At 31.6% G+C, this 12,085-nt stretch overlaps 1 protein-coding gene across 1 annotated transcript; it reads right to left on the reverse strand.

Moving 5' to 3' along the window:
- Nucleotides 1-3,366: 3,366 nt before the first annotated feature.
- On the reverse strand, nucleotides 3,367-11,057 carry LOC147806135 (uncharacterized). The gene is made up of 2 exons (XM_087150259.1): nucleotides 10,929-11,057; nucleotides 3,367-4,855 (listed from the first exon to the last, which is right to left on the reverse strand). The coding sequence occupies exon 2, from the start codon at nucleotides 4,834-4,836 to the stop codon at nucleotides 3,928-3,930; it is 909 nt and encodes a 302-aa protein (XP_087006385.1). The 5' UTR covers nucleotides 4,837-4,855; nucleotides 10,929-11,057; the 3' UTR covers nucleotides 3,367-3,927.
- Nucleotides 11,058-12,085: the final 1,028 nt, after the last annotated feature.

Raw genomic sequence — 12,085 nt, forward strand, 5'->3', positions numbered from 1 at the left:
TTATGGGAAGAAGAAAAGCTCGTATGCAAATTTTTCGTCACGATTCATACATAAAAGCTGCTGATTCGAGTGCTGTAATGCCTAAAAATATTTAAAAAAATAATTGGCTTTTTGTGGGGACAGCCGAAGGCTCTTATGTATGAGACTCCCATTGAATCTGCAGAAGAACTTGTCGCCAAGCTTTCGGCCGCTGCAGGGAAAGTTCGTGATATGCCTGGTGCGTTTCAGAATGTTCACCTATCTTTTCTTCGCCGTAGAACTGCGTGCATAGCCACTGCCGGCCACTGTTTTTAACACTTTTTGTAATCACATGCCATTAAATTTGCTTTTATAACTTAACTTCATCGTCTTTGTGCGTTTTTTCCTCATATAAGAACATAAGCTTTGACGCCCTCTAGCGGTTTTGCGTTTTGTTTTCGACTATGCATTCTTTGATTAAAATTGTTTGCTTGGGTGTGCACTATCACTTCCTAAAATTTTGCCCATCTGTATAACCTTCAATATCAATTAGAATAGACTTTAATAAAATCTTAATCTCAAGAACATATATTATAGAATAAATTATCATGAATAATTTTTTTTTTTTTTTTTTTACTTGAGTCAGTGGTTTTTTTAAAAAAATAATCGAAATCGTGATTTCATTTGGATAATTTAAATCATACTAACCCTGTTAGGTATACATATTGCTTAGCTCAATTTCAGAAGAGAGAAGAACTATGCATACATAAACTACTTATAAAAATTATGTTTATGTACTTGAAATGTAAGATAATTAATTTTATTTTATTTCATAATTTTATAACTGTCGTTGAACAACCGACTCAATTTTATGGGTTTACGACTACTAATGTTCAACTACGTAGCCTTGTAATTTTGAACCCAATCCAGAAGACAAGGGAACTCCTGGATCGAGTATTGAGAGAAATTTGCCTTCGTGGAAGACTTTTTGATGGAACTAACTCGCATTTGCGTTACACGGAGAGGAAGACCACGAGAACCTCCCACGAATAGCCTGATTGCAAAGGGACTCTAACCCATGATCCGTCTACCACTGAGGATATTTCACGTCAGCACTGTGGTCGGTGCAAGCCTGATGAGGAATTCGTATCGACTGTGATTCGAACCCGGTTCGCCTCAATGAAAGGCGAATGCTCTATCCCCTGAGCCATCGGGGATCAAGATAATTAATTGGAGAAAAAAAGTCTCCCACTTTCAACCTTTTCATTTCTGAAATTCATCTTTTTATTTATTTATGCCATATTTAGTTAGTACGTATGCCATTTATTAGTTGTTGCTACTTATGCTTCTTGCCAATCAGCAAGTCTACTTGAAATCAAATCAATTTTTAAGGCAGAAAGTGCATTTTTAGTTTTTTCAGTGGCGCCATCTATGATCAAGAATGCGACTTAAGCTACACACACACACCTAACAGCCCATTTTACAGGGAGTACCCAATCATACTCCATTCATTCATCCACAGATCGTAATTTTGACCTCAACCAGAGAAGAATCAATCTCTGATTCAGTACCCCCACAGGTATTGGTTTGCTATGGCAACTTTCAGGATTTTGTGACCCTAAGAAATTTAATGTGCACCAGTCACCATTTAACACTCAGATATTCTTTGACCAGCGTGATTCGAACTTCCGTTCTTACGGACACGAGCTAAATATCCTACCCACCAGGTTATAACTGCTGCTAACAGTGTGTTTCAAAATAAATTTCAAGTTGCAGTACAGCTTTTGTTATGACAAAGCCTTCTAGACTTACTTACTTACTTTATTTAACAAAAGCTGGGCACCTGGGCCGCGCAGAAGACCCATATCCCATTCATCGTGAAATTACAGTAAAATTAGAAAATGAAAGCAGTTTGTATACAGAGTCTCTGGGGTGACTGATATTGTAAAGCAAGCACCTTGCTTGTTTAACTGAAAAGAAAGTGAAAATAATTCTAAGCAACTTGCTATAGTAAAGATGGCTGAGTATGTATTGTCCACATGAGGTAACAGGTTTGAATTTCAAGGCTATAGAAAAGATGGCTGTGAATCTATTGTCAACATTAGGTACTAGGTTCAGATTTCAAGTTTGGTATTGTAGTTGAAGCAGTTGAGATTGTAATCTGTTGATGTTTTGAACTATTGCTATGAACTATTGATGTTAGAGTTGGAGATTTTTACTTATGTTGATAGTTTCGGTACGAGGCGTCAGAGGTGAAGTGTGCAGCTATTGGTCTAAGGTTTTTGTCTTTTTTAAAGTTTTCAAATTTAAATATTTCATTGAAGTTAGCTGTATTGCAGTTGATAGCTTTGTCATAAAAATCTGCATTAAATTTGTAAATATGCTGAGAGAGAGTCGGGATTTTGAGATCTTTGTGGATGTTTGAGTTTCTAATGAACCATCTAGCATCTGGCACAGGTGATTTTACGGAGTATTTTGTTTTGACACTGGTTCAGTTTCTTCATTAGATGGTCTGGAATTGTGGCCCAAGCAGGAGAAGCATATGTTAGAATGGGTCGGATCATGGAAGTGTATAGCAGTTTCTTGTTTTTAAGTGAAATATTCCGGTTGTAGATGAGAGGTTGAATTGCATTTATTGCTGTATTGGCTTTGTCTATTGCATTTTTTATGTGGTCGGTCCAGGTGAGTTTGCTGTTAATGGTGAGTCCGAGGTACTTTGTTTTATTTACTATTGGAATTTGAATATCAAAAAGCTTTGGTTTGCATTGAGGAAGTATTTTGATTCTTCTTTTTTGTATGACTATGATCTCAGATTTTTCGGCATTGACGGCTGTTTTCCAATTTCTGCACCATTCTTCTATTTCATAAATGTGTTCTTGTAGTTTCATGAGAGCAAGGTTTGGGTTTCTGGATTTTATAATAATACTAGTATCGTCTGCGTAATAGGCTGTAATACTGTTGAAATCTGTTTTATTTATTGGGAAGTCATATGTATAGAGAATATAAAGTATCGGTCCAAGTATGCTGCCCTGAGGTACACCAGCAGTTATGATTCGTTTGGAAAATTTACTGTTTTGAATGGTGACATGGAAGGTTCTGTTTGTAAGGTAGCATGAAAGAAGTTTAATAAGTCCGGGAGGAAAGTTTAGTTGTATTAGCTTGAAAATTGCTCCTGTATGCCAAACTTTGTCAAACGCTTTGGCTATGTCAATCATTAATATGGCTATTGTTTCCTTGTTTGCTAAGGCCCTTCCAGCATAAGCCTTCTAGACTAGAAATTTTCAATCTTTTTACAGTTGCAGAGTGGTTTTGAAATTACAAACTCAAAGTGGAGCTTTAAAATTTTACTCATTTGTATATAGTATATATTAACTTATGGCTATGTTGTATAGGTTAATAAAAAAAAGCATTAATAATACAAGGTCATTTATTGATTAATGCTTGCATAACATTAGATTCCAAGTTTCGTTTCTTTTTTTTTCATTTCTGAATTAATTTTTCATTGCAAGCAATAAAATTCAAGGTAAATATTATCTAACTGCAATTTGTTACAAATTTAATAAGGTTGAGGTTTTTCCGATCTGAATAATGGAATTATATTTAACTGATTCTCAGATAGTAGTGTCTGTTGTTGCCTTTTCGTGTGAACTTGTGATATTACAGTGTAGTACAAAGAAAATTGTCTACTTATTAGAATTTTACAATTTAGTAAAATAACTTACAAAAACATAGATATGCAGTAAATAGTATGCAACTATGTTTGACAATTTATATATTAATAAGTGTCGTTTATATTTTAACAAAATAAAGGCTGTAGCAAATCAAATACAAGTTTAAAAATCCTAAAAAACTACTACTTAGCAAATTAGACTTTAAATTTTGATTATAGGAAACTAAATTAACTAATCCTCTATTTTTTCCTATGGTTTTTTCAAAACTCTTTGCATTTTTGTTTTTTTTAAAAAAAATTTACATTTTATGATAATTGCTGCATATTTTCTCCGAATAAATTCTTTGTAAAATGTTACGCTCTGTAGTAAGGAAAAAAATACAATCTGTAATTTTGTCCCAAAATCGTTTTACATCAAAATTTTGAGGGTTGAGGAATAGATCAAATAGTTCCTTCCATGCATTGTCTATCATTTTGACATCATAATCATTCTCAAATCTCCATGCGAGTAAATCAATGATCTGAACCGAAGCAGGTACCTCTTCAAAAACTCTAGTAAAATGCCTGGTTTCTGCAGACTTAGAGCTCTTCAAAAGCTTTACATAAAGGGATTTGAGTCTTCTGTAAAATACGCTTATGTTCTCTGGATTATAAAAAGCTATCTCATTCAAAAACTCTAGCACATCCTCGTCATCTATAATAGACTCCAATTCCTCCTCTTGGGTTACCAAACGATGGAATGTTTTGATACATTGACGCGTCTCTTCAAATTGAGAGCTACACTGTAGTCCGTGCACATAAAATAGAGTTGTTGAGTCGATATCTTTCTGAAATGTCTGTCTTATTTCAAATTCTCTGGCTTTCAATTCTTTCTCGCTCATTTGTTTCGCGAACAATCCTGAAAAAAAGGTACCGATGGCGGCAGCTATCCTTGCTCCGAAAGTAGCAGTTGGGCGTGGAATATTGTCGCCAAGTGTGTTCATTCCTTGGATCACATCAGCGATTTTGTCAAATTCTCTGGTGGACTTTTCCACGACTTCTTGTAATTTCTCAAGTAGAGATATGCTTTTACCACGATGTTCATCCCATTCGCTATAAGAAGCCTTGAAGATTTCTAGAGCTCTATGGCTACCTACAATATAATCAGCAACATCTCTACCTGCAGCAATTAACTGTAGTTTCTTTCTTTTAGAATTTGCACCTGCCATTATCAAGAAAAGTTATGACCTGTAAAAATAAAATAAAAAAATTAAAACAAGACATTTCCAATTATATATTTTCTTCTGATTATATATAATAGAGACCATAGCTTTATATACATCATTAAAGTTACTGTATGCAACATATAACTTATCATAAAGTCACATTGAGAAGGTGAAAATCACGTTTTCACGTGAATTGATCGAGCGGGTATCGTTGCGCGCTCTTCGCGTGAGCAGCATGTCAGTCCCTGTAACTTTTTCCTATGGGATCACCTTAAATTACGATAGTATGCGACATGATGTCTGTGGACCCATGAAATGATCATAATTTCGGCTGAATTTGAAAGCATGCCTGGAGATATTCTCGTGGTATAGTTTTTATATCGTTGTAGACTGTCCATTAACTATTGCGGAAGCCAAGTAGAATATGAATTGGTTATTGTTGTTGTAGTTCATTTACGTCGCACTAGAGCTGCACAATGGGCTATTGGTGACGGTCTGGGAAACATCCCTGAGGATAATTCCTAGACATGCCATCACAATTTTGATCCTCTGCAGAGGGGATGGCACCCCCGCTTCGGTAGCCCAACGACCTGCACGCGAAGTCGAGCACTTTACGGTAGAACAGTTTAACGAGGACCAATACCGCACACCCTCGGCACCTACGCAGACTGATCCAAGTGGTCACCCACCCGCACACTGACCGCAGCCAGTGATGCTTGACTTCGGTGATCTGCTGGGAACCGTGTCTTAACGATCAGTCCACTGCGGGACGAATATCACTTGGAATAATTAATTAAATTAATCGTTTTGAAGTTAGCAAGTTTAGTGCACGTTTGTAGTTGTTTACGTATGTTGCGTCGAAACGTGGGTATATTCGTTACACATATTTATTATTTATAATCAAGTTGGTGGGACTCTAGTTAAGGATATTATAAAAAATACATTTTTGCTTGTAAATTATTTTTTCGTGTTTCACCATATTGCGAGAACTTTTTTTAGCGAATTGAAAAGTTTTTGCACTCTGTTATAAAACTAATTTATCCAAGAGTAATTTCATGCAAAAAAAAAAATTAATATGTATTTGTTTTTTTATGATAATTTTATTTAATAATCGAAAAAGTTTAAATTAAAACGTATGAAAATTTTTACATCATTTTAAGGAATGTAATTCTAAGTGTCAAAATTGAACGAAATCGGTCGAATAGTTCCTGAGAAATCGAATTTTAAATCTGTGACTTTTTCAAAATTCGGTTTCCCGGGAACCATTCGACCGACTTCATTCAATATATATATATATATATATATATATACTGGTGGACAAAATTAAAAGATGGAAAGCATTTTCGCACATTCATTCGCACATGCAAGATACCCGCACACCGCTCCGTGTTTAACAATGGTTGCGTGAATGCCCAGAGGTACAGGCAGGAGGTCCTAGAGCCCTATGTGCGTCTTTTCAGGGGCTCTGTTGGTCCTGAGTTCATTTTTATGGACAACAATGCGCAACCACATAGGGATCTCATGGTTGATGAGTATCTGGAAGGGGAAGATATTCAACGAATGGATTGCCCAGCCAAATCCTCTCACCTGAATCCTATTGAACATACTTGGGATGCTCTTGGGAGAGCTATTGTGATGCGCCAACCTCCCCCCAGAACTATTCTGGAGTTAAAAATTGCTCTGGTGGAAGAATGGGAGGGTCTTCAACAAGTCCTCCGTAACTCCCTTATAAACAGCATGCATACTCGTTGTGCATGCTGCCTGTCTGTCAGGGGTGACCATATATATATATATATATATATATATATATATATATATATATATATATATATATATATATATATATATATATATATATATATATATATATATATATATATATATATATATATATATATATATATATATATATATATATATATATATATATATATATATATATATGTAAATAAATACAAGAAAACACTAAGAAAGTTAAGAAAAACAATAAGTTTCATTTATTGCGCTTAAGCTGCAAGTAAGCAGCACTCATTAGATAAGTTCAAAATGAAGAATAAAACAAAGAAAAATTATAGACATATGAAAAAAAGGGGGGTGGGAAATAATAAGTAAAAAAATAACAAACAACAGTTAATTAAAAAAAAATGAAAGGTTAATTAAAAAACCGGAAAAAAAGCCGGAAAAAAAAGATATAATCTTTTCTTCAGCCCACACGATTATATCCGCAAAACAGAGTGCTTTCTGATATTGTATCAATAAAGCCAAAGCAAAATATATTAATACAATAGTGTGAGGAGCACTCAAAAAAAATTTTTATAAAAATAACAACAAATAAAAATTAAAAATAAGTAAAAATAACATGTAAAAACAGATAATAAAATAAAATAAAAAGAAAAAACATTAAAAAGGGGGGACAATAAAGCGAGTAGCAAAATCAGAACAACTTACATGGACGGATATTTTTCAAGAATGGTTTAAAAATGTTTTCTCAGAAAGATTTCCAGATTACAAAATATGAAAACAAAAGATGAAAACAAAAGCGCAAATTGAGTGTAACAAGAGGGTTTTAAAGTGTCGTTCTTACTGCACTGCTGAAGTGATTTGTTATTCTGAGTTTTAATTTGTTAGTTACCAAGGATGGGCCCGAAAAAGGTAATATTATACTGGATAATTTAAAAAATTGATCATAAATAGTTTTAGAAGATAGATGTTTATTTAAGAAAAAATAGAAAATAGAAACATAAATTGCCTGTTTTGCAAATAATTTTAGCCGTGGATTTGCACGATATGGATTAGCACATAGAAAAATTATTTAAATTATCAAAGAAAAAAATTATAATAGATAATTTTAACACGGATTTGCCCGAAATGGATATGCACATGGAAAAATTAACAAAGAAAAAATTTTAGTAGATAATTTTAGCCACGGATTTGCCCGAAATGGATTTGCACATGGAAAAACTGTATAGATTAACAAAGGAAATTATTTAGTAAAGGAATTTTTAGTAAATAATTCTAACCTCGGATTTGCCCGAAATGGATTTGCACATGGAAAAATTATATAAATTAACAAAGAAATTATTTAGTAAATAATTTTGGCAATGGATTTACCTGAAATGGATTTGCACATGGGAAAATCATAAAAATTAACAAAAAAAATGTTTAGTAAATATATCCACCAAAATATACGATTAATTCAATGATTTTATATAAAATTTTATTACATTAGTTGGGTATCCATTGTTTTTTATCAGATTTTGAAAGAGTTTATCGATTTGTTTTTTGGATAAATAAATATTACTACATATTCTTTTAATTCTGTTCATTTCATTAAAAGTGGTATTTAAATAGATGCTCCTAGAAACATTAGAATTCCAAGTAACTAGTTTATTAATATTAAAATTAAAATCATTTCTTTTATCGTATAAATCAACAAAGCAGATATTTTCAACTTTCATAATACCCAAATCCAAAAAATTGAAATTAATATTATCATCATGATTACGAAGTAAGATTAATTCCTCAGGGTATATATCACTCAATAAAACAATAAAATCTTGGAAATTAAAGATAATTAAGTCATCAATATATCTGAAAACAAATTTAATACTAAGAGTATAATTTTTTTCATAATAATGCAAAAATAAGTTAGCTAAGAGAGATGAATAATTAGATCCCTGTGGTATTCCATTAATTTGAAGAAAAATATCCCTTCCATTGTAAAGATAATTATTAAAAAGACAAAAATTAATCAGAATTTCCCAATAATCAAAATCGCAACAAAGGATATTTTTAAAATCATGGTAATAATTCAAAAGGACATCTTTTAGTTTAGAAAGGGGAATGCTATTGAAAAGATTCTGGAAATCAAAAGTCGCAATAGAATTAATTTTATTATGCTTAATGAAATCTAAAATCGGTTGATTATTAGTGATAATCCAAGAGAAACCTTCTTTAGTAATATAGTTAATAATCTTATTTAAGTAGTTAGAGAAAATGGTGCCAAGTTTAGTTAAATAAGTATTAGACCCACATGTGATAGTTCTAAATTTTACTGGAATTTTATGAAATTTAGGACTGATAATTAAGTAAGGAAATTGTATATTGCTAATTTTAATTTTTAATCTCTTGTAAAAAGCTAAAATTTTTTTAATGGCAATATTATTATTGAAATTACTAAGTTCAAAATTTTTACTATTTTTTTAATTCCGTATTTAAAAATTCAGCATAGAATTTTTTACAGAATATAGCATAATTATTGTTAGCTTTGTCTATGGGAGTAATTACAAAATTTTTTTGAAGTTGCTTAATTGATTGAACAATATTAGAAAAATTTGTTGAATTTTTATTCTTATTTAAATTATCCTTATTATTGAAAATAAAGTTTTTAAAGTAATAATAAACTCCCCATTTCCATTCTGTTAGCATACCTAAAGGTAAAGAGAATCTATTTGATATCTTTAAGCAAAAACTATTGAGATCATTAAGAAAGTATTTTAGAATCTTATTGATTGATATATGGTAAATGGGTCTAAATTTTGTGACTTTTATCATTAAATTCCTAAGTTCGAAGTTTTCTATAATATTTAAATTACCAGTAATAATATGTTTATCAACAAAATCAAAATATTTATCCTCCTCACAGTGGCATTCATAATCGGATATATTAATACTCCCTAAATTTTTGCTTATATCATTATAGTTAAATATGGTTCTACCAAGAGATTTGTTATATTTAAAACTTTTAATTATGTTAAAATCTTTTAATGGAAATAAAGCTTTGAAATTTTCAAAAATGTTGTGAAATTTGATCTTATCGAAAATAGGATTTTGAAAGTTAATAACGAAATATAAATTATCTAAACTTTTCCTATTATTAGGCAAAATTTTGCCCATTTTGGCTTTTATAAGATCGAAACAAAGAATTTTGAAATGTAAATTAATGAATCCCCCCCTTTTTAATATTTTTTCCTTTTATTTTATTTTATTATCTGTTTTTACATGTTATTTTTACTTATTTTAAATTTTTATTTGTTGTTATTTTTATAAAAAAAATTTTGTGTGCTCCTCACACTATTGTATTAATATATTTTGCTTTGGCTTTATTGATACAATATCAGAAAGCACTCTGTTTTGCGGATATAATCGTGTGGGCTGAAGAAAAGATTACATCTTTTTTTCCGGCTTTTTTTCCGGTTTTTTAATTAGCATTTCATTTTTTTTTTAATTAACTGTTGTTTGTTATTTTTTTACTTATTATTTCCCACCCCCTTTTTCTCATATGTCTATAATTTTTCTTTGTTTTATTCTTCATTTTGAACTTATATATATATCGGATATGAAACCTAATTAAAGATTGTTATTCTTATTGACAAAGCAATTATTGTTGACAAAACATTGAAAAATCTTCCTTCCTCTCAATAAATATATCAAAAATAGCCTTATATGGGTTAAAGCGTTCACAATTACTTTAATAAACTTAATTTATAAAATCAGAATTCCGTCGAAAAACGATTGACTATTTAGTTTTCTTCAACCGAAAAAATTGGGAGCCGTTGCTTTATGCTACCAGGAAGCTTCTTCTTTACACGGCACTATTTTCCCATGGATCGAATTTTTAAACCGAACAAACAATTCCTTTTGTCCACCTCCCTAGCAGCAAAATAATTTGGGTCCTCATTGGACTAGTATTCCCGAATTTAAGCTCAATAAGTGTTCAGAAAGTCAATATTTTTCCAATACTGTATAGAATTGTCCTATTCACCCCATATTCTACTGCAATATCAGTCCTATATGGAATTGTCAGATTCACCCGATATTTTATAGTAATTATTCAGCCAATATAAGCCCTATATAGGTCGAAATTGACATCCAAATATTGATCCCTCAGAACATGTTCATAGGACCCATATTGAGACCAACTGGGGCCAAGGTACAATTGTTGCTAGGGCTTATAGGTACAATATCTATAAATAAACAGCTAAGTAGGGGGGAAAAGTCTTTTTTTTTTATTTTATCAAAATAGAAATTTTTTCCCATTTTCACAATTATTAACACTTAAAAATAATAAATGTTTAAAGAATTTTTAGTCTTACTTTTCAATTATTCTTTCCGGAATACTTTGGAACCTAAGCTAACAACTTAACAAGTCGCATCTATCTAACCTTGTGATTCACGTCCTGAAGTCTGATAACGAGCAGTTCGGTATCAAAATGATGGCGAAGTTATGAAGAAAAGTAATCTGATCCATATCGAACAGAAAAAAAAGAGAGAGAGAGAAAAGACGACGCCTGGTGCTGACACTTGTGACTAGTTTCACTTTCAAGTATTTTCCCTTATGTTATGAGAAAATCGAGGTATAAATGAGGTTGTTATTTAAATACGTCGTTAAGGTTGAAAAGGGTGCAAATGAATACCTCAAAATCAAGCTCAAATATACCTCCAGAGGTATATATGTTTCAACCTGAGGTGTTTAATTTTACATCTGTGTAGAGGTAGATATTTACTACTTTAAAGTGTTTCATTTTCAACTTTAGGTTATTACTTATCAGCCTGAAGTATACTTTTTTTACACTTGTGGAAGTATTTATTCAACAACCTAAGGTGTGTCATTATACTTCAGGTTATTATAAATCAACCTCAGGTGTATTTTGTTTGACTTCAGGTAATTATTTTTCAACCTCAGATATCTAATTTTATGCTTGTAGAGGTATATATTTTTCAACCTATGGTGTGTCATTTTACACTTCAGCTTATTATAAATCTACCTCAGGTGTATTTTGTTCGACTTAAGGTAATTGTTTTTCAACCTCAGGTATATAATTTATGCTTGTAGAGGTACATATTTATCAACCTGTGGTGAGTCGTTTTACACTTCTGGTTGTTATAAATCAACCCTAGATGTATTTTTCAACCTCAGGTATATAATTTTATGCTTGTAGATTTTTCAACCTAAGGTGGGCCATTTTACACTTCTGGTTGTTATAAATCAACCTGAAATGTATTTTCCACACTTGGAAAGGTTATTTTTTATTAGCGCCATGTGCTCCATGTTCTACCTTAAGTTATTATTTCGTAACCTCAAGTATATATTTTTGTATTTTTAGAAGTATTAATTTATCAACCAAAGATGCGACATTTTACACTTCAGGCTTATGTAGCTCTACCTAAATCTGTTTTTTTTTTTAGCACTTACAAAGGTGAGGTGTTATACGGACCACATAGTTAATTAATTTTTAGACTCACTATATAA

The sequence above is a fragment of the Parasteatoda tepidariorum genome, chromosome 8, assembly GCF_982258835.1.
Source record: "Parasteatoda tepidariorum strain Cologne lab strain chromosome 8, Ptep-v5.0, whole genome shotgun sequence".
In the NCBI taxonomy this organism is placed as follows: domain Eukaryota; kingdom Metazoa; phylum Arthropoda; class Arachnida; order Araneae; family Theridiidae; genus Parasteatoda; species Parasteatoda tepidariorum.

What these genes read in the sequence shown, in the direction of transcription:
- LOC147806135 (XM_087150259.1), bottom strand. Translation starts at nt 4,836, where the DNA reads ATGGCAGGTGCAAATTCTAAAAGAAAGAAACTACAGTTAATTGCTGCA.